General features: G+C 48.4%; 1 protein-coding gene and 1 long non-coding RNA gene across 8 annotated transcripts in view; one reads left to right on the top strand and one right to left on the bottom strand.

The window, feature by feature from the left end:
- Positions 1-14441: 14441 nt before the first annotated feature.
- LOC114596610 (uncharacterized) lies at positions 14442-20754 on the bottom strand. Its single transcript, XR_003706572.2, has 2 exons — positions 20644-20754; positions 14442-14700 (listed from the first exon to the last, which is right to left on the bottom strand). It is a non-coding gene; the product is annotated as an uncharacterized LOC114596610 (long non-coding RNA).
- Positions 20755-20935: 181 nt separating this feature from the next.
- Positions 20936-23262, top strand: part of DACH1 (dachshund family transcription factor 1) — a 344361-nt gene continuing 342034 nt past the window's right edge. For 2 of the 7 annotated variants that reach the window (XM_028728383.2, XM_077927779.1), the window contains exon 1: positions 20936-22251. In XM_028728383.2, coding sequence (XP_028584216.2) covers positions 21524-22251 — 728 coding nt within the window. In that variant the 5' untranslated portion in view covers positions 20936-21523. The remainder of the gene's footprint in view (positions 22252-23262) is intronic. The other 5 variants (XM_077927781.1, XM_028728391.2, XM_077927782.1 and 2 more) reach the window with 3 other exon arrangements.

The raw sequence follows: 23262 nt of genomic DNA on the forward strand, positions 1-23262 counted from the left end.
CCATGGGGTCACAAAGAGTCGGACATGACTAAACGACTAAACAACAAAGAGTGAGAGACTAGGGTTCTAGGAGCTTTTCTCATTGTGAGACTTTTGTGGGTGAGCGGAGAGTTTGTTTGGCCTCTGGGAGAGAACCCGGAGGCTGAGAGGAAGGGTGTGAAAATGAATTTGTATATTGGTTTTTCTTTATTAGTAACTTTTTATTAATGTGTCTTTTTTATATGTAACTGTGTGTTTTTGTAATACTTTCCTTAAGTTGCTTCACTTTTCATACACCACTTAGAGATAGGTCTAATATATTAAGTGGTATGGAAATTAAATCATCAAAATTAATTAACAAATGTAATTCTGGGCACAATATTTAAAGATACATTTGTTTTAGTGGAGGAGGTAAATACACACTCCGACTGAAAACAGTGAGAATTCAGAGTATATAATTTTGGCTGGAACATACACATCAGTGGTGTGTGGTCAGTGGACTAGGGGGACAAGGCTAGTCTCCTAAATGTTCCTGGTAAATTAGAGTAAATTAAAGTATTAAAGCTTGGCACCTTCTTCCCAAAGCCCTGAAGGCTTCTGCCCGGCTTAGGAAGGCATGATGCTCATGTGTGTGACGTCGGGGCATCATGACGTCACATGTGTGATGTTGTCCCCACCCTAATCGCCATCAAAAGCTGGTGCCTCTGGCCCTAACGTTCCCCTACAAGAAAAAAATCACCACAAGCCCACTTATACACATTGTTTTCCAATTCTATCATATTTTAATTGTCAGCGCCCCACTTCCAAGACATGTTACTGGAACTGTGAACATTTCATTCTGAGTTTTCAATTAAAATGCCACTTATATGTTTGTGTCCTAATTGATGTCTTCAGTATACTAATTTTACATCACGTAATGTTCAAAATGGGACGCAGGCAGGTGGCGATGTGGGTTAAACCACGGAGCCTAGGACTTGCCGACTTGAAGGTCAGCAGTTCGAATCCCCGCGTCGGGGTGAGCTCCCGTTTCTCGGTCCCTGCTCCTGCCAACCTAGCAGTTCAAAAGCACGTCAAAGTGCAAGTAGATAAATAGGTAACACTCCGGCGGGAAGGTAAACAGTGTTTCTGTGTGCTGCTCTGGTTCGCCAGAAGCGGCTTAGTCATGCTGGCCACATGACCTGGAAGCTGTACGCCAGCTCCCTTGGCCAATAAAGCGAGATGAGCACCGCAACCCCAGAGTCGGTCACGACTGAACCTAATGATCAGGGGTCCCTTTACCTTTACCTTTACCTTACTGTTCAGAATGAATACTACTCAAAAAGGCATTTGAATAATGCTGATAGAATTCCTGCTCCATGATTGCAGTCATTGGATTGTTCTCTATGTTTTGACTCCACAGAGTGGGAAGTGACGGAGACAGAATGTTTGTGTTACTGTGTTCCGTGAAGTGGGACTATTCTCCTTTGTTTTTTCTCTTTGCTGTCTGATGCTAGAGAGAGAGGGAGCCATGTTGCAGTGTTCCATGTGTGTTTATATGTAAATAAAGTAGACAAGCCAAAATGCTGAGTTGCTGAGGTCTGTTACGCGAACTCCGCAGACTCTGTGGATCCCCAAGTGTGCCAGTGTCGGTTGGCATCAGTCGCTGTGATGTTCGGACAGAAGAAAGCTTTTGAAGCTCCCGAACAAACATCCAGGAGGGAGGGAACATGCCAGTCGGGCATGGGTCTCTGCCAGGGTCCTACTCGAGTGTAGGCTGAGCTCCTGACAGATGCAACGTTAGGTTTATTACCCAGTACAGATGTAACTTGTGAACCGTGTTTCTTGTGTCTCTGGAAATGATCCAAGCCAGATGACATGGTTCTAGTCTAAGGACGGAGCCCAGGGACACCAGGTTAAACAAGTACACTAGTACTAGTTCAGAATCCTGGAAGCAAAGACAGGTCAAGGAGGGATTGGGCTCCATCAAGGCAAGGTCAAACAAAGTGGAGGGTAGGCGGAGAAAAGAAAAGGCAGGGTTGGACAAACAAACAAGTGAGGTGTGTAGAACTCTGGATAGCTCCAAGGAGAGCCGGTGTTGGAATTCAAACAAGGTAGACTTGTTTCTTACACCAAGTCGAGTCTGGTCCTCAAATAGGGCTGAACTGAGCCATTAGCTCCGCCCCTCATTAATAGAGCCTCTACCCTTAAAGGAGCCCAGCCTTTTGGGGAGAATTTAGAGTTCTAGTATGACCTCCACGTTGGAGCCTAAGAAATCAAAAGCACCTCTTCAGGCTAGGACTACTGAGAAGGCAAGGACCTCAAAGGCTGGCTTTGAGGGAGATTTCCCCCGCCTGCCTGAGTTGTCACTGAATACATGGCCTTTTCCAAAGAAAATGGGAATCAGAGCCCTAGATCATGCCAAAATAGACTACAAAACATATAAGTAATGCTCTCATGCCCAAGCATATTCACTCGGAAGCAAGTTTAAATTAAAGCAATGGGGGATTACATCTTGTTAAACATGGTTATGATGCTGCTAGCATTTCTGTGAGTCTTCATTACTAGCTATAACACATTTGCAAGGACATATCAGAATTAAGTTAGGAGTTTGACCTTCACTTCAGATTTTTACCATCTTTTCTGTTGGATAACTGAAGTTGACCAGAAGAAAAATACTTAAAAAGAAGAAATTTGCTATTTACTAATGAAGAATCTAAACATCAGTCCTCGGTCAAATGCATATGATCTTAACAGATGTGACAAATTTTCCTGAAGCCATGCAGAACTGTTTATAACAGAGCAATATAGGATTTATGATACACCTTTTTGTGGATTTCCAGTGTTAAAATGTGCCTCAGTAACAGAATAAGAATACTGCTTATGTTAATGTATTCAAATGCCCAAGATACTACAGACCAATTAAGCTGTTTTATTGTCAGTCACCATGTCTGAGATTATGCCACTTCCTTCCACAGTTCCCAATCAATTGTTTTCAGAGTCTATTACTTTCCTTTGGCCTGAAACTTAGCATTCAGTCTCTTTTTCTAATAAACTGTGCTTTCACATTATTTAATGCCTTGTCTGAAATAACCAATCATTAAGCATAAATCTGCAAGAAACTTGGCATAGCCTTTGGGGGCTTAGAGAGAATGACTAGAAAGCAGAAATTGTGTTATAGAAGCAAAAAGCTAACAGCTGATGGCCTCAGAATCTTCTAGGCAGGTGATGGCCTTGAAGATATGTCAGAATTGTGCAAGATGCTTGACTATGAGGGAGGGAGGAGGATGCCACACAGAGAAATTTAGGGATAGGAGTAAGAAATTGAGGGTTACATTGGTCTCATATTTGTATTATTGAATTATGCTGATGTGAACTGTCTTTTTAAAGAAATAAACAAATGAAGATGGTATATAAGTATTAAAAATAAGCTGATAAAAGTTACTTTCTTTCTAGAAAGGTAAAGGACCACTGCCAGTCTGCCTCTTGGTGGTGCTTGATTTAATGTCTTGACTCCACAGGAGGAAGAGCGGGGTGTGAGGTCTGTTAATTCATCTTCTGCCCTGCAGTCCTCTGTACCTCCCAAAACTTTGTGTGATGGGTGGCAGACGGGGATGGAGGGGAAAGTGGGCGCCAGCAAGCATTGCCTCTTCCTCTGGGAAAATCCTTCACATTCCATTTCCCTTGTGTAAGTGGATGGACAAACCCATTGCCATCCAGTTTTTAGCAATGAAGATCTGATCTAGCTTATGTAACTATGTGTATTGTTGCAATTCAATTCTAAACCCACATACTAAATAATGGCGGGTGACTTATGCCAGAGCATGGATGGAGCACATGGGAGTACCATCCTCTTTGTTTTTCTGGATCTCTTGGTGGCGTTTTGTACCATCAACCATGGTATCCTTCTGGCTCATGCATGGAGGTCGGGCTTAGGCACCACTGTTTCACAGTAATTCGCTCTACGCGGGGCTGCCCTTGAAGCTGTCCCAGAAACTCCAGCGGGTGCAGAATGCTGCAGCGAGGCTCCTCACGGGGTCTCTGCCATGGGAGCATATTCACTCAGTGCTTTTCCAGCTGCACTGGCTCCCGGTGGAGTACAGGGTCAGATTTAAGGTGCTGGTTTTGACCTTTAAAGCCCTTCACGGCCTAGGACCCTTGTACCTATGGGACCGCCTCTCCTGGTATGCCCCACGGAGGACCTTAAGGTCCATAAATAGCAACACCCTAGTGGTCCTGGGCCCTAAGGAAGTCAGATTAGCCTCAACCAGAGCCAGGGCCTTTTCAACTCTGGTTCCAGCCTGGTGGAACGCTGTGCCTCATGAGACCAGGGCCCTGCGGGATCTGATTTCTTTCCACAGGGCCTGTAAGACAGAGTTGTTCCACCTGACCTTTGGCTTGGAGTCAATTTGATTCCCTCCCCCTCTTTCTTTTTCCTTTCTCCTCCGGTGAAGAGGCTGCATCCTAATGTTTTAATGTTGTATCTTAATCTTTAAAATTGTATTTTAATCAACTTGTTTTTATTATTGGTTGTTATCTGCCCTGAGCCTGGTCTTGGCTGGGGAGGGCGGGGTATAAATAAAAATTTATTATAATTAGTAGTAGTAGTAGTAGTTCTGACCATTCCTTGCTCAGCATTCTTCGATGATGCTGGGAAACTCTTGCTTTCCCCCATGCCCTTTGGCTAGCAGGGTGCCATGGGTCTCTATACTGTCCCTTGTGCTTTCTAACATATATGTAAATAAATCCACATGAAACCACTGGCTCTATATTTCTGGTATCAGGTAGGCTGTTGAAACACAAAACTGGTACCCTGAAGTAGCTCTGGAATGGATGGAGGCAATTAAGCCTAGACAAGATGCTAAGGGTTGGGTTCTAGAAGGAAGATTATCACTGGCATCGGATGATGTATCACTCCCCTAAAAGACTAAGACCATAGGCTGGGAGTGCCCCTGGATTCAGCACTGACTGGGGGGAAAACAACAGGTGGCAATGATGTTTTCCATCAGCTTTGGCTGGTATGACAACTGTGGTCCTTTCTGGAGAGGGCAGGCCTAGGTGGAATCTACACACATCTATAAAAAAAACACTCTGTGAATTTTGTTGTGTTATTAGAATACTTAGTTTGTTCTTAAATTTGTGGTTGTTAATTTTCTTGGTTTTAGTAGTATTGATTCCCCCCCGCCCCTTAAAACTTGTATCTTTTAATGTTTGTAGGTTGCTTTGAAATGGATTTTGCCTGTAAAAGGAGCATATAAATTCATTAAGATATCTTAATGAATTTATATGTTCCTTTTACAGGCAAAATCCATTTAAAGGAAGTGAAACACATTTGGGAGCAAATATCCTTAGGGTTGCATTGCATGTGTCACTGAAACTAACTTTCATTGTAAGTCTCCAGGTGCAGTGCTTAGTGGAGGCACACCGTGTATGTACAAAAGAGAAATTGACACCTGAACGATAGCAGTATGGGGAATAGCTGAGTCTCCACCAGGAGGGAATTTCTCGTTTGAGGTGCCACCACTAAGAAGGCTGTGCTTCATGTCACCACCCCATGGGCCATGCCTGGAGCAGGGGGCATCATAAGCTGATCCCAAAACATAGGTTAGAAGGTCCTGAGAAGAAGCTCTTTAAGTACTTGGGTCCCAGTCCAATCGAAAGGAGAAGTCCTTTTCTACAGCAGTGTCCTAATTATGGAATGCCCTTCACAAAGACGTATGCTTGGCACTGACCTTACAATCTTATTGGCAGCAGGTTCAGACACTTTTATGAACTCTGGCATTCTAAAATCTACATTTAGTTTTTATAGCTTTTGCCGCCTCACAGTTGTGATTGCTATATCTATACTTCATGTGAACAAATGCCTATGCCTATTGTTTTTACCATTATGGGATCCAATGAATGAAGATGGTTTAGAAATATTTCAAATAAACAAATAAGATAATAAAACAATTTAGTCGTGACTTACTTAAGTCTCATTGGTTTCTGAATTTTACAGCTGGAATACAGCAAATTACTCAGTCGCATTCTGTTCATTTAAAGTCTGCCGTCCAAGCTCCAATAAACTCAGCGATACTTTCTTCTGAATAAGCATGCATAGAATCAGATTACATGTCACAGTGGGAGAGATCAGCACTTGCTTTAAATCTCTCCTATTGAAATCAGTGCAATTTAGAGCGCTTAACTTATTTCTGAAAGTTGCACTCCTAGCTACACATATTGAACAGGAAACAGGCAGGATTAAATGGCAATAAAAGTGCATTGAACTAGGATTGGGCTCATTGCTCAGAAATACATCACATTGTTTCAAACGGACTTGCTCTGTTTCCAAGTAATAATCATGCAGCTTAATGTGTGTTTACTCAGAAGTAAGTTGCTTGAAGTCTTAATTTGCATGGCAAATCAAGGAGTTGGTACTAGTATATAAAGCTCTGAATGACTTGAAGCACAAGTACTTAAAAGAGCACCTTCCCAGGACCTACAGGCTCATGCTTTGATATAAGGATGAGGCCCTGCTTATGGTATCCCCACCCAAGACATGGCCCATGCATTGGTACTTGAAGCAGGGCCTTCTCAGTGGTGGCACCCCAGTTAGGGAATTCCCTCTCTGTGGAGAATTTGCTGTCTCCCACCCTGCTGTCATTCAGTTGATAGCTTATTGTTTTATGTTGATTACCTGTTTATGGTTTTATTTGTTACTGCCTTCAGCTTCTACTGAGGGAATAGTGGGATATAAAAAGAAAATAAGAGTAATAATAATGGTAATAACATCAAGGTCAAAATCTCAGACTACAATCCTGTGCAAACTTATCTGCGATTAAGCCCCCTGGAGCACAGTGGGATTTACTTCCAAGCTCAGGTTCCAACTTGAAAAAAAAATTGGGGGTGGGGCATGTAAGTCCTACCCCACATAACTGATCACAGGACATGGCGCACACGCACCATTTGAATGGCAATGCCCATTAACTTTGGGGGGCCTGGCCTCCTCAGATATTTTGCTGGGGGCCTGAATGGACCTTGACGCCTAGGAGTTGGCTGCTTTGCTCCCAAGTCAATATGTATAGGATTGCAATGTTATAATGTCTGTGGACAAATGCTGGCTCACTCGGCCTGAAGTGAGATGAGCGCCACACCCCGTAGTCACCCTGGACTGGATTTAACCATCCAGGGGTCCTTTAACTTTTACCTAATGCAATCCTATACATTGCTTATTGAGGTCAATGGGTCTTAAGGTAAAGGTAAAGGTACCCCTGCCCGTACAGGCCAGTCTTGACAGACTCTGGGGTTGTGCGCCCATCTCACTCAAGAGGCCGGGGGCCAACGCTGTCCGGAGACACTTCCGGGTCACGTGGCCAGCGTGACAAAGCTGCATCTGGCGAGCCAGCGCAGCACACGGAAACGCCGTTTACCTTCCCGCCAGTAAGCGGTCCCTATTTATCTACTTGCACCCGGGGGTGCTTTCGAACTGCTAGGTTGGCAGACGCTGGGACTGAGCAACGGGAGCGCACCCCGCCGCGGGGATTCGAACCGCCGACCTGACGATCGGCAAGCCCTAGGTGCTGAGGCTTTTACCCACAGCGCCACCCGCGTCCTACCAATGGGTCTTACTCCCAGGTAAATGGGTATAGGATCACAACCTTCATCACTTAAACTCAAGGGAATTCTGACAAATGGGCTGTTAAGAGCATTGCGCCTTTTGGTGAAATTTAGCACACACCAGCCAAAAATGAAGCATTTTCAAATACAATGCATTTCAGTGAAGAGATTCACAGTGCATTCCTCTGCCCCATTGAGTGTAAGCCCCACTGAGCTTTCTTTGGAGGAAACATGTATATAGAATTGTGCTGGAAATGCTTGCTAGACTCTCCCCCAATTACCTTTTATTTCCTTTAGGCAACTCAACTACATTACTGACAAGATGCAGCACTCTTCATCATGTTCGCTTGCACTGCTTCAGTCTGGCCCCTTGATGCTAACTTGAGAATGAGTACCATTTATTACAGTAGCACCTACTTCCAAGTACGTGTCCTTTGGATCGCAGCCTCCGTATATATACCCACTGTTAAGCTGCCTTTGTTTTCTGCCATTTCTGGAAGAAGCTGAGCTGTTATGGGTCACTGGATAAGCAAGCAATCAAACACTTCTCATATAAATTACTGGAACTGTTCAAAGAATAATATACCATTTTACAACTTGAGGTTCGGGGTAGCAAAGTCATTGCATTCCATTGCTTAAAAAAAAGAGTGCTCAGGAAATGAGTAAAAAAAGTAAGACAAAACAGTAAGAGGCTTTATGGAGAGACAAGCTGCAATAACTTTTGAAGTTTTCGAACCCATCATCGCCAAATGATTTCAAGTTTGTTTTGCAGAGTTTATTCTGGCAGAGCTTCCTTTTTTCAGCCATCCCAGATGACAAATCCATTCTTTGACATGTAAGAAAGAAACTTTCAATCAAGAGCCCAATTACATGTGCACAAATCCCATTGATTTCAAATGAGTTTAAAGGCCAGACCTTGAACAATGAGCTGCAACTGAAGCCACAGTCCAAAGCCATTAGTTTTTAAAGGGAGCTTTCTTGTGTGTGCCTTAAATCAGGCTGGGCTCCAATCAGACTTCAAGGTGATGGGTGAATCTAGATTGGCTAGAATGCACACACAATTCTTCTTCCACGTACTGTTCTACTTTTAAATCCTATTTACATGTAGCCTAAATTGAGAAAGAAGCGCAAACACACTTTTCCTTCCCGTATCTGAATATTTGCTACCTACCCCTCTGTCTTATGAAGGAGAGCTTTTATGGGACCGTAAGTCCCATGGATTCCAGTGGAATTTATTTACAGCTAAGGCTGCAATCCTATGCACACTAACTTGGGTGTATAAACCCCTCTTGCTTCCAAGTAAATGGGCTGTATCTATTTTACTTAATGCAGACCCACAAAAATGAATCAAAACAACTAACTTAGGTCCATTAATTTCAATGGGTCTGCTTTGAGTGGTGCTGCATAAAACCCAATTAAGGTTCCCCCCCCCAGTAGACCCCATTGATAGTCATGAACATGACTACGTTGGGTCCATTCAATTCAATAGGCCTACTCTGAGTAAAAACACCCATTATTTTAAAGTATGACCGGCATGTGTGCTTGGGGAGTAATACACATGAAATTTATCCATGAAATGGATATTCAGCCAACAACAGGCCAATTCCATGTATCAGATTAAGCCTATGAAAATTTCTTGTGTGTAAAAGAGAATTCCCCGTTGTCAGGGCCGCCTCAGGTCCCAGCTCACAAGAGACCAATGCCAAGTCCACTTTATTTACAAAAGTCTTTATTGAAGTACATTGTTTGTTCCACAGCCGAGGCGCGCAGCCCCACGTCTGTTACGCTTAGACCGCTGAAGTCCCCTCTGAATCAGTCCCGCCTCTACACCAGTTTAAGAGGCTTGTGCTGGTCCACCTCTTCCTGTCCTTCCTTTTCCGCAGGGTCTTTCTGCCCCCCTGGGTTCCTTCCCTCCTGCTTTCCCCTGACACTGAGTCCCCAGACGCCTGCTCCCCCCTCCTCCGTGCTTTGGGACCAGGCTCCTCCTCCGGGCTCTCCGCATTTCCGCGAGCCTCCACATTTGAACTTGGCGCGCGTTCGCTACCCCTGACCTTCCTCTTGACAGTTATACTACTCTCTGTACTACTCTCCGCCCCTTCCGGCAGGACGTCTTGCCCCGATCTCCTTCCCCTCTCTGCTTCCTGCTCTGCTCCGTCTGTCACACTGGGAACTCCACCCTCTTCACTCCGTTCCGGCTGGGAAGCCGGCCCCGATCTCCCACTCCTGCTCGGGGTCTCCCTGCTGCTCCCCTGCTCCTGACGAGTCCCCCCTGTGGCTCCCCTTGGCCTGACCAGGGGCGCCCCCTTTTGGGAATCCTCCGATTCACTTGAGAGACTCATGGAAGCCCTCAAGTCATTGTCATCCTCCTCCTCGTTCCTGGATTCTTCCCCCTCCCTCTCAGTCTCCTCCCTCATCTGTGCCTCTCTCCCTGAACCCCTGACACCCGTGTTTTGAGATCTGGCTGTTCCTTAAGTGCATGAGTTCAGGCGATTTCAACGGAGCTTGCTCTAAGCAAATACCTTTGCCTTGAGTGCACCATTATAACTGAGTGGAAATGGTTGGTTGAGCTTCTCTGCAAATGACAAGAAACAACGTAGAGCTGAACATGTCACACTCGTATTCTGGGAAGTAACCACACGGACCTCAATGGGACTCACTCCCTTGTAAGTGTTCCTTGGGTTGCGGCTCAGACCACAAGGGTACAATGCTGAACACACTACGTGGTGTCCTTTGGACTCCACCGGACTTCCTTGCGAGGAAGCGTGCTTAGGATCGCGTCTCTGCGTGGGTGCTGGGAGATCGCCACCCACTCCCACTTAAGCAGCAAAAAGGCTTGATTTTCCAAGCTTCCCCCTCCCCCTTCTCTCTCTCTCTCTCTTTCAACTGCAAGGGGTATTGTTTTGTGAAACTGATTCTTATCGTCCCATGGGGTATTGTGTTTCCACAGTGGCTCTTTAAAAAAAGAAAACCACAGCCCGGCCCAGCGCAGGGACTTGCTTTGAAGTTGAGCTGTGTCACTCCATTTTCATGTGTGAATAACTGCAAAGAATCGAGATGACCCAAAGCCCGGCAGGTTTTGCATCATTTGATTCTCCCTCGCCGGGCGGGGTGTTGCAGGAGCGGGGAGAGCATTGGTTCCCCCGGCCGTGGTTGTTAAAAACTCCTTTTTTAAAAACTAGAAACGTGCCCATCATCACCAACCTAGTTCCTTAGCTTGCTCCGCCACCTCTTCCCAGCTCTGCCTCACCCTGCAATCACTCCGAGTTACATCATAATTAAATTCCTGCTCCCGGATCCCATGTGAGGCATGCTAAATGAGGAGCAAAATAGAATTTTTAAGTAATTTGTTTGTATTCTCGTCTGGAAAAAAAGAGGAGCTGGGAAAACGGGGGGGGGGGGGAGATTGGAAATTAACAGCGTGGCTAGTTTGAGTTTACTGTTAAAGCCTGGAGAGCGAGAGATTGCTTTGCAAACATTACAGTTATTATGTCTGCAGTTGGTACTCTGGGTATAAATTATTGATCAACCATCTTATTTTTCTTTCTGCTTAATGGATATTATAGCATAGCCGTTTACAACGCTATGGTTAAGATGGTGTCAGCACTTCCATTACAATACCTCTCATCACCCTCCCCCCCCCCCGCCACGCTTTGCTTTTTTTTCTTTTTTTTTGTAAAGGGTTTATATAAGTCTCTCATAATATAAATCTCTATCCAGGTCTGAAACTTCTCCAACGAGGTTTTAAAAGGGAGGTGGGGAGTAGAAGAAGTGGCGGCGAGGAGAAGCACTGTTTTATTAAATAAAACGTTGAGTTAATGTTGGGCATCAGCTGAAAGCCGCCCTCCTCCCGTTTGTCATGTGGCAGCCGCGGCGTTTTGCAAGCCCTGGCGAAAAGCCTCCCCAGTGCGCGTTTGGAGAAGGGAAACAATTAGCTTCGGAGGAGTTCAGTCGTTTGACTGTCAGCCATTCTTCCCCGGCAGAAATCTGCTTTACCTCTGGAGTTCCATAGCACGTTTCTTCCCGCAGATTAAGACACCGCAAACTGTTGCGTCATTTGGGGAGCGGGGCGGGGGGGGGAAGGGGGCGAGCCCTGGAAGTTGATTGATCTGCAAAGCGGTGGGGGGGGTTTGTTTCCTAAAAAAGATTTTGAGGTTCATTCAAGGGGGAGGGGAAAGGGTATCCTCGTCGTCAGACAAGGAGTGAGGAAAACAAAAGAGGCAGGAGAGGAGAAAGAGAGGCCTGGACTGCGATCCTAAATACACTTTCTTGGAAAGCAAATGGAGCTGAACTTGCGCAAATGCACCTGCGCGCCGTCGGAACGCAAAGGAGCCCTAACTTTAACCCCCCCCCCCAAAAAACACTATTCTTTATCCTAACTTCCCACCTTTTAGTTTCAAACGTATTAGGGTGCTTTGCAAGAGCTAAATCTTACTAAGATCAATAAACATGAATTAGTTACTCCAAACCACACGTTCTAGATCTGCCGCATGTGCACGAAAATGAGGATTTCTCCCAGGGGTCTTTTGTGTGGCGCGATTACTCGCTTCCACTCTTTACAATCACACTCTTTACTCTGGGAGTTACTCCGGATTTAAAAAGAAGGTGTGCATGTGCGCGTCTCAAGAATCTGGCGCTGCACTAGGGGCAAACGAGACATCCTTTATAAGGGGACGGGGGCAAAAAAATGAGGAAAAGCTTTGCGTTTGAAAGATTCACGTGGGTAAGGTAAGACTGAAACGCAACTGGGCACAAATCCGACGGACTTCAAGTGACCCTCGTTCCAAACGAGGTGTGATCCGGATGTCAGGCATTAACTAGTAGGATAAGTGGATTAGGAGCGGGCGCGTCGGGGCCAAGGGTGCGCCGCCCCTGTGGCGAAAGAAACCACGGACCAGTCCGGATTTCCTCGCCCTGGAGCCGCGGCAAACTTCTCAGCCCCGGAGCGCCGCGCGAAGCGCAGGGAGGGAGCCAGAAACGCCGCCCTTGCGCGCTCCCCCGTGCAATCTTTCCTGCTCCATCTCCTGTCCTCGGGGGAGCCGGAGACTGCCTGCCCCTCACGGCATCCCTGTTGGGCATCCTTGAGTCCGTGGCCATCGCGGAAGAGACGCAGAGCTATGCAAGCCTCGCATCTCTGCCCTCTCCGCTCAGCCTGAACTGATGCCATCTGCCGAACGTGTGCGCTGTGGAGTCGAGGGATGTCCCTCTTACTTTCCCCTTTAAAGAGGCATGTTTAAAAATCCCCTCTCGGCTGTAAAGAGCGGCGTCAGGGAACGCCTTAAGGCACCTCTCCGGTCGGCGGCGAGCAGCAGCCAGCGGCTCCGCCCGCGCGCCCTTGCGCGCCCCGGAGAGGGAAAGCTCCTCGCCGCCTCCGTCGCCCAGCCCCACCGCTTCCCTACGTGGAGGGTCGCATATAGAGATGGTCCCGGGCATGTCCTGCACCCAGGAAGGGCGCAGACGCTGCAAGTAGCTGCTGCGTGGTGCGCACCGAGTAGGTTTTCCTGGAGATCAATATCTCCCGGCTGCTTCCCGCGCGTAAAATAAAGTTCCCTGACATAAAGCGCAGCATCTAAGGTTCGCTGGAGAAAGAAGTTGGGGGTGGACGGGTGGACCGCAGAATCGCGCAAAGAGAGAGAAAGCTGGGCTGGGGGGAGGCTGGGTGAATAGCCGGAAGCTTAGGGCAAAACCCTCGCAGCATGGAGATTTCCTAAACACGCCGCGCAAAAAGTTTCAAGGGGCAGAGCCAAAGGAGAGCTCATTCAGACGACCACTTCACTTCCAACACGCGTAAGCCATTGATGCGTGGCTGAAAGACTTCTGACGGCTTTGTGAATTGACACAAATGACCCGGCTAAATCCCGGGCGAGGATGAACCCCGCAGAATCGTTTGCTCGTCTGTATGAGCTCGGAACCACGGCCTCGACGTGAGGGTCGTTTCTGAATTGGGCTTCCCCAGATTCGTCCACGCAGCAACCCGCTTCGCGCCTAAGCTTACTCGCGAGGAAGCCCAACCGAGTTCAAAGGAACTTGCACCTTGAAAGCTGCGAGCTTTCAAAGGGCCGGGGCTCTAAGCTTCCTGCTACCAAAGGCGCTGAAAAGACTGAACTCCCCTCGGCCACGTCCAATTCGCAGTTTACATCCACTTCAAGGAGCTTCCGGCCTGCCGGAACTTTAATACGACGCGTCTGCTCCAGCTCCTGGAGGCTTTTCCGCCCTGCAAACCATGTCTAAGGTTGCAATCCTCAGCAGACATTGAAACCCACCGAGATCCCCTTCAGATTAAACATGGTGCTTAGGATTGCGCTGCGCATTTATTTGGCACCACTTTTCGTTTGAGCGAAGGATCCGCATTTTCGCTGGGGCCTCCTTGCTTGCTTGTGTGTGTTTGTGTTTGCTTCAAATGATCTATAACGCCGATTGTTCCCAAGCGGATGCTGTTTGTGTCCAGCCTGTTTGTGGCGAGGGTGCTAATGCACTGCTTAATCGACTGAATTCGCAGTCATAACAATCTGGCAGTCTGGCCATAAGGAGTGGGCTTCAATTGATTTGCGTGAAGTCTGCAAACTCCAGCGTTACTGGGGTCTCTCTCTCTCTCTCCTTTACCCCTGGGGGCATTATATACGGTCTCCGTTGGAGATGTGAGTTTTCCACTCCAACAGCTCTCTCCCTTTTTAAATAATATACATATATATATATTTATTTGCTCCTTCAGCAGGAGATTGATGGAGACGTTTGCGAAGCACACTGGGCCCGCTGCCCTTACTAAAAATAAATCCAAAGCAGCCTAAAAGTCGTTTCAGATTCTTCCCCCGGCATCTCTCCTCCGCCAGCCCCCCCCCCACCCCCCGCCCTGCAAAATCAAACCTTTTTGCTTTCAATTAGAATAAACATAATTAGAGAGCCGCCGTGCCTTGAATGGCAACCAGCCCTTTTGTATTTGTATTAAGCGTGTTATCTAGTCGTCCTGTCAGCGACGAGAAGCCTCGGTGTATTTATAGAAGGGGAAGGCGGGGCTTGGTTCACCACCGCCGGGTTAGAAGTTCGAAGCCCAGCGGCTGCCGCCTCCGCAGAGTCAGGCTCTCCAAACGCAGCGCACAGGATCACAGCATTGTGCAGTTGGAGGGGGCTCCTTGGGTCATCTAGTCCAACCCACTGCAAGGCAGGAATCCAACATATTAGAAGCAAAGAAAATAAAAAACAGCAACATGCGCCTATCTTTTAAAACTACAATTAATTCACAATCAACAGGGTATCTCGTTAAATCGTTTAAACCGCCCGCCCAGACACTCCCATTTCTCAAGATGGGACACGATCCAGCCCCTCCCGCAGAACCCCTGATAATACAGAGCAGCAGCATTTGGGAAAGGCAAGTTGCTTTGGCTGGATCGTGCCCACTTGTGGGACAACCCGGAAACTTGCACGCCAACTTTGTCCGGTCTTTCCCCCGGTGCAGGGGGTCTACCTCACTGAGGCTACTCTGGAGTAAACGGTGGTTGGCGTTGCATCGCCTCTTTCCTTCCTAACCTCGCACTCCTCTCTGACTCAGGCAGGCGCACGCTGGGAACGCAGAATAAATACATCCGCTCTCTTTTTAAGGGCTATTGATCACAGGGCAAGATTCATGAGTCCGTCCCCCCAGTTTTGAGAAATGGCTGGGTAGAGATCGGTCAATAGGCAGGAGGAAGGGGGCGAAGCATAATGGGGTCATTGTATTTCTCAGGAAAGCAGCGGTGGGGAGGGGAGTCGAAATAAACAGAAGAAAGTATATGGTGATGAATTTAAGAGGGGCACCCATCTCCCCCCCCAACACTTGCTTCGGTCTTCCTCCTTTCCTTTCCTAAAGCTAAGGATTTTTTCGTCCGTCTGATGAGCTGAAATATTTCTTTTCCGCTAACGACAGAGGAGGAAAGAAAGGAAGAAGTTGGAGAGGCGTGAGGAGGGGGGTGGGGAAGAGAGAGACAGGAGGAAATTGCGCCCCCGTTTATCTGCTGTCACTCAGGTGCGGTTAGAGGACTTAACGCGCGTCGTCTAATGCGCATCTTACGCGTCGCTCCGCGGCCCCGGGCTTCGTAAAGCAGCGCACTCTGGAGCAGGTGTTTTGGAAAGTAATAAATTAGGATCACTATCTATTCATCTGACTGTTTCCAGTGCGCATTGTTTATTCATCGAAAGGGTCAGAGGGAGTGATGGAGGGTGGGGGGGAAGAGAGAGAGGGAGGGGGGGGAGAGACTCTGCCCTCAACAAGCTGCGAGGAATAGAAGAGAAACCCAGCTTCAAACAATATTCCAGGAAAGAAATTAAAGACTTCTTAATTAGTGCAGCAATTAAGCTTTCTTGGTCGCATTTTAATCAGCAGAGGCCCTATCAAAGGACAAACAGAACGATTTGCAGGTCTTTGAATTTTAAACAGTCTTATTGATTTCAACACCACAGGTCTCCTACTTGACACACACGGAGAATGTTCCCTTCTCACTTGGGCTACTTGGGAGTAAGGCGGACGCGCGAGGGATGCGCCTGCTGAGGAGGGAGAGAGCAGGGAGGGGGAACCAGCCCTTTTGAAGGGGCCGATGGGTAACAATAATTATAATGATAATAATAAATGAGCCTCGCCATGTTTTAAGGGGCGCCGCATAGCCACGCAATGTTATTGGTGGGTTCTGCGCTGCGAAAGCCTCTTAGTCCTAAACGCGCGCACATGCGTCGAGACTGGACCAGTTTTGGAAATCCGTGGACAAAAGGTCGTGGGAATGGCGTTTAGGTCCCGTGTGGCCAAGGCCAACCCCCCCCCCCCCAAGATCCAGTACTTTGCTGAGGAGTGCAGACTCCAGGCATGAAGCTTCAAGAGAGTTTTGTTGGGGCTCCATTTCTTGGTTGTGTTCCCTTGGCAGCTTCAGGACTCTGGAGACCAAAGTTACTCGACTCACTCCGAGAACAGGAAGATGAAGCGAGAAGAGAAGTCGCCCCTGGAAGGGAAAGAGTTACTGGGCTCGGGACTCGCAATTCACGTGTGTCCACTTTGCGCAGATTAAAAAAGCACCAGTGGTTACGCGAGAGAGAAGCCTTTCACACCAACTGCAGGATACTTTGAGCCCGAACCTGTGTAAGATCCATTTATTTCTGCGGCACTTATTTGCAAGGAACGATGCTCAGGATTGTACCCGGCAATCCTATTTATATGCATATTTCGGAATGAGTTGAGTTCAAGTGCCCTTGCTCCCTCACAGGTGTTCAACAACATATGTGCAACCACAATCAACAAAAATTCACGTCTTTAGTCATACTCTAGCATTTATTTATTTATTTGTTCAGGTGGACTCTTTAAGGCAAATACATCTTTTCTTTCCAATGGTTGCACTGGAATCAGAGAGGCAAATACAGAGTCTTAATTTTATGAAGGAAGGCTCGGCTATTATAGTTAACAGTCTTGTCACTGCAAAAGCAAGCTTGTTTGGCTTTTCCTTGTGCTTTTGATACCCAAGATTCCAGCCTTGAAATTATGACCCATTTCTTCAGTTTAAAGAAAGTTTTAACAGAGGTGCCTTAGAAGCAGCAGGCCATGTTTTAAGAACACACCTTTTATTAATTAACCTGAAAAGCGAAGGTGCCCACTTCACACCATGTGTCTGTCTTGAGACACCTGTCACATGTTTAAATATCTGTTATTTCATATTCCTTTCTAAAGCTTGTTACAAACACTGGTGTTTCCATTAATTGAACAGACCAGGATGTAAATTTTAACTGCCACCGATTTTCAGTGTTGTGTAGGACAAATACCTTGTACTTGTGTAGAACTTGGATGGCCTTCACAACATTTCAAATCCTGTGGCTGCAATCTGTGGCTGTGACTCAGAAGTAATTCCCCCTGAACACAGGAGGGCTTAGAGTAAACATATATGACTGAGCTGTATGCCATTAACTTTTACAGCAACCCTGCAAGGTGGGTCAGAATGATTGTCTCAACACTGTAGACCTCCCATAGTGAAATCGGTGAGGCTTATACAAACTGATTGCAGGTTCTCAAATCCACTGGACTTGCTGTCATGCAAAGGTGTAAAGAAAGCAGCCAAAATAATTTAACGCCCACAAAACACCCATGGATTTAAATACTTTATTGCTATTGGTACTCACTTACTTTAAAAGGACCATTCTTCTCCTCTCCAAGATATTTTAATCAATTATTTGTCCTTAAGTGAAGATTATGGAACATACATATAAAATAATACACATAGAAAATGGTTCCGTAATCAGACTGCAGTTGCTGCTTAAGATCTTTTGTACTCCTAAGCCAATTTATCAGCATGACACATTGATTTCAATACAACTTAGTATAAAGAACACATGACTATTTCCTATACAAGTATGACTTCCATGTAGGAAAAGCCATATGCAAATGTGCACTTTTTATCTGTGCTATCAGAAATTTGTTATCCGGGGAAGCTGTAGTTAGCCACAGAATCTCAAATGTGTGCACAACCCAGGCAGCAAAGCGGACATAGGCAGACTGAGGAATATGCAGGTATGAACCAGGCACACAGGCCTGGTTCATATTTCCATATTCCTCACAAAATAACTGCAGGCAGCCTCAAGTGGTGCTTTGCATGTGTGAATGAGTCTTCACATATCAAGCAACACAGGCAGATCTTTCATATCATCTCAAATGCAGTGCTTTTCAATGGCATCAGTTCACAATATATTCAGCCAGGAGTCACATAGGGGTGGTTTAGGCTGTGATCCTAAACTCACTTACCTGGGAGTAAGTCCCATTCAAAACAATAGAGTTTACTTCTGAATAAATGCATATGGGTCACCATGGTTATTAATTCAGACCTGTTGTAGCATATTTTGTATGATGGGAGCAGGTCCAAACTTTAGGAATAAGTTGGAATCAGTGCATTTTCAAATGACATATGGTACAACCCAATACTTTATATATGTTCTGCTCCCCAAAGGGGGGGGGGGGAGGGAGATCTCAAATATTGGGAAAGTTTTACATACACCTATACATGAAATTTATACATGAGTCTGAAATCACCCATGGTGACATTATGTGGTATTGGAATGATGTTAAATGCTGGTATGAGCCTGAGTTCTCAGTATGAGAAAGCATGCAATCTAGATGCTTTCAGGTGAAGTGAACCAGCCTCCAGCCAAGACACTGCAACCACTATTTGAACAGTAGTACAGTATTATGCCAATAAGGAAAAACAACCTTTCAAGCATCTCTCAATGATTTCAACCTTAGCTGAAAATGGGAAGCCTGAGGGATGGCTTCTGGCTTTATTTTCCTAATGTTTCCTAGAGATGGAAGTTTTTAAAAAACAAAACGTTACAAATTCATCTTCAGCCACACATTTTGCCTTTTAAAATGTGTCATCCAGCTTCAGGAAAATGCTCCCCCCCCCCACCCAGCGGAGTCTCCCCCTCAGTAGGTCCCAAAATTGTTTAGCAGCCTAAACAATTTACTACGCAGCCTGCTTGTGGCGCTTTTAATAGCCATAAACAATTGGGCCCTAAGGGAAGTATTGATTCTCCTTTCAGACTTGTGAAAGAGAAAGCTTTGGGCTTGGTTGGCACTGCTCCGAGCGGTTTCACCCCCACTACTTCTCTGCTCTTATTGGCTTCGCCACCCGCGTGGCAAAACTCCAGTGGACTCCACTAAGCAGAAGAGCGCAGGCCAAGGGCCCCAGTCATTCATCGGCTGCAGGTAGGGCGCAAAAGCAGCAGCAGCAGCGCGCTTCCCAAGTGCTGAGCTCTGCCAGAGCTGCTTGCGAGTCCTGCTGCTTTCGGTGGAAGAGCGAGAGGCGTCTCCACGAGACGGGGCGCGCGATCCAGGCGAAGCGCAAGGCAGCTTGCCATCCCCATCGCATCAATGGGGCGAGCGAGATGCAAGCACGTGCGCAGCCTTCCGCTGAGCACCAGCAAGGGCTCACCGGCCAGAGCCTTAGTTTTGAGCGCACCGCGCGCCAGATCGCTCACCCCCGTTTGCGCCTGGCAGCGCGAGGGCCAGAGTAACATAGAACACGCAGGCTTCCTTCTAGTCCGATTCCGCGCAGGCTGACTCCCAAGTAAACACGGCGCCGCTCCTTCCAAAGAGATCTCAGCCCGGATCAGGCGGCGGTGCCACCTGTTGATGCCACAGCGCCGTCTGGATAGACTTCGCTCCGCTTAGGAAACGTCTGCAAAGTTACTTCACCTCTAGCTCAAAGCAGCGCTCGGTAATTCCTCCCCCCCCCCCGCCCCAGTAATAGGGACACAAGACAAACAGATGAGCCGTCAAAATACAGGCGAAAGCCCCAAGAAAGAGAGACACACATTAAAATTGGAGGTTCTGTACTTCTGAAAACGCCTCGGTGTAAAGGAAGAGGGGGGAGAAAGACTCGCTGCAGCAGTTTATTGGCGAACATCTGCCCCCTTCTATATGTCTACCCCGCCAGCTTTTTTGCTTTGAGAATCCCTTCCCACAACATATGTTATTTCTCAACTGCATTAAATGTAAGTACCTTGGGCTCTTTGATCCATAAATGCCTATTATTTCCCGGAAATGCTATATATATCTGTAGCTCTATCCCCTTCTTTCTTCTCCGCGCGCTTCGCGTTTCATCGCAGCCCTCCGCACAACAAAGCGCTCTCAGGAGCGGTAATTATGACGCTTCCCTTCCCACTCCGAGCAGCGTTAATAAACAAATATGCAACTTCCAGCCCTCCCCCCACTCGCTCTCTGCAATTGTTTATTATCTTCAAAGGAGTGGAGTGTACAAATGAAAGCATGTTACCCCCCCAACTCCGATCCTTCCACCTCGCTTTTGAAACGGGGTTTTGTTTTTGCAAGTAAGTCGTAAGTGACACTTAGGAAAACAGGAGCGCTGTTGCTTCGCGCGCTACTTTTTCCTTACTTGGAAAAAAAAATTAAAATCTTTTGGGCCCTTCGTGTCTTGCACCAACCGCTTGCCCCTGGGTCAATTTTAGAGCGTGTTCTCCATCAAACTCGTGTTGACAAGCGTGTTGCTTCTCTTTCTCCCACCCCCCACCTCCCGTTGGGGGAGGGGCGGGAGAAAGGGGGGGGGCGAGTGGGAATTGGAAAATTACAGAGCTCACCTCTGATGGGATGAAACGTGAAACATGCAATCTAACGGTTTCTGGAGAGGAGGAGGAGGAGGAGAGATCTCCCCGTGCATCTCCGCTTTCCCTCTCCCTTTGGCTCTGGGCTTCCTGGTTGGATAATTGAGGCTAATGCCCGCCGCCGCGCGGGTGCGGGAGAGGCTGGGGCGCGCTTCAAAGGGGCATTTCAAGTTGCCGGAGCTCCGCCCCTTTCCCTGTACCGTGTGACAACAACAACTCGTCCACGTCCAGAGAAGCGAGGAGAAGAGGCTGGCGGCCGCGGGAGCAGCAGCAGCAGGCGCTTCGCTCCAGCCTCCCGCGCGCACCTCCACCTTCCTCCTCCTTTGGCTCCGCGTCCCGGCGAGAGCGAGCTCACAGCTCCAGCCCCGCACCGCCAGCCCGCCTCCTTCCTCTTTTGAACTAGGTGCTCGTGAGGAAGAGCGGAGGGGGGGGGGGCGGAGAAGAAGAAGAAGAACCAGCAGAAACAGCAGCAGCGAGAGAAGAGGCGCACCACAAACCGAGCTCGCCCCTCTCCTCCCCCTGCGCCACCACTTTCCAAAGCGGACTTCTCCTTCCTTCTCCTCACAGTTGCTGCCGGGACGCTTCTCTCCCCCCCCCCGCCTCTTTCCTCTCTCTCTTTCTGCGCCCCCCCCGCGCACTTTTCCCGCCCCCAAACATGGCTTTTTAAACCCTCTCCACGGTGCGCGCGAGGGAGCCAACTTCCCTCCCTTTGCCCGCTTCCCGCATAAACAAACACAGCTGCCGCCTCTTTCTCCGTTTATTTTGCGCCCCCCCCCTGCCCACTTTTCCGTGAAGGGGGTGGGGTGGGGGTCGGGCTGAGGCTTCTGCTGCTCCCGCCGCGCCGCCTCATGCGGCCATGGCCGCCCCGGCTCCCCTGATCCCGCCGGCGCAGCTGGTGCCCCCTCAGCCGCCCATCTCCACCTCGGCCGCCTGCACCGCCACCACCAGCACCAGCACCTCCTCGGCCGCCTCCCCGCCCGCCGCAGCGGCCTCGGCGGTAGCGGCGGCGGCAGCCTCGTCGGGGGCGGCCAGCCTGTTCCGGACGGAGCCCGTCGCGGCGGCGGCGGCGGCGGCGTCCGCCACAGCCGCCTCCAGCAACGGAGGCGGGGAGAGCAATGGCAGCGCCAGCTTGGGCACCGGCAGCGCTTCCAGCGGAGGAGCCTCCAGCGCAGGGGGAGGCAGCGGTGGCGGCCCCCCGCCTGCGCCCAGCGCGGGCACCTCTGCCGGCGTCGGCGTGCCGGGCAAGCCGGTGTACTCGACCCCTTCGCCGGTGGAGAACACGCCTCAGAACAACGAGTGCAAGATGGTGGACCTGCGGGGCGCCAAGGTGGCCTCGTTCACGGTGGAGGGCTGCGAGCTGATCTGCCTGCCTCAGGCCTTCGACCTCTTCCTCAAGCACCTGGTGGGCGGCTTGCACACCGTCTACACCAAGCTCAAGCGCCTGGAGATCACGCCCGTCGTCTGCAACGTGGAGCAGGTCCGGATCCTCAGGGGCCTGGGCGCCATCCAGCCCGGCGTCAACCGCTGCAAGCTCATCTCCAGGAAGGATTTCGAGACCCTCTACAACGACTGCACCAACGCAAGGTAAGCGCGTGCAGAAAAGGCGGAATAAAAGGGAAAAAGGCGGCGAGGAGAAAGGAAAGGGGGGTGGGAAATAGCGTGCGCCCCTCTGGTGCGCTTTGCGCAAGCTTCTAAAAACACCCCGCCGAGCTCCTCTCTCTAATAAATAGACACACACACTCTTGCTCAGAGCGCCTCTAGGGCGATCTCTGCCTCTTCTGCTGCTGCATGTAAACACGTGCAGCTCAGCCCTGAACATGTTTGGCTCAAAAGTTCAGCGGGACTTACAGACCGGTTTATGTGGAAGTGACCCTCCACTTTAGTTCGCTTGGGCTTGCTCCCAGGTAAGTGGGTGCTTGGAAGCAAGCTCAGGATTGGAACCTTACTAAAATGAAATGGAAACCTGACCCTTTTCTGTTGCCACTTTGAAGTCTCCCGCCCCCCTCTGTCAATCTCCTTTGGAAGGGGAAAAGGGAGGATGGCACACTTTTAATATAGAGGTGAGCACACAGGCCCAGTGTTTAGTTGGCAGATGCCCCGGGTTCCAACAGATGCATGGAAGTCCAAGTTCCTTGCCCCCAGATATTGCACAAGTGTTGTCACTGGGTGGGGGAAGTAAGACACCTGCACAAGGGCACCTTTTCAATCCAGTTTGGAGCTGTTGAGGAAGGCACACTCCAACTTGGGAATCTTCACACACTGACAAAAAGTTTCAGAATGGAGTCCTTTAAGCTGTGACAACACTTCATCCCATCCTTATCAGTAAGACATTACTGATCTTCTGACTGTAAAGGCTTTTATTAAAAGCCTCAAATCTTCAATTTTTGCAACCTGATCTTTGCCCATTTTTCTAGTAAAGAAGTAGATTAGCCTAGAGAGCAAGGAGAAAGGAGCGAGGGGTGGGTGGGGGGTTTGTTTATTTCAGGGCACCCATATGCACTTTCCCATCCTATGCACCTAGAAATATATGTATCATTTGAAAAGCACCAGTAGCACTGCTGCCAGGCAGAAGGCCTTACTGATGTCAGTGTTTCA

Source organism: Podarcis muralis, chromosome 4 (assembly GCF_964188315.1).
Source record: "Podarcis muralis chromosome 4, rPodMur119.hap1.1, whole genome shotgun sequence".
Lineage (NCBI taxonomy): Eukaryota > Metazoa > Chordata > Lepidosauria > Squamata > Lacertidae > Podarcis > Podarcis muralis.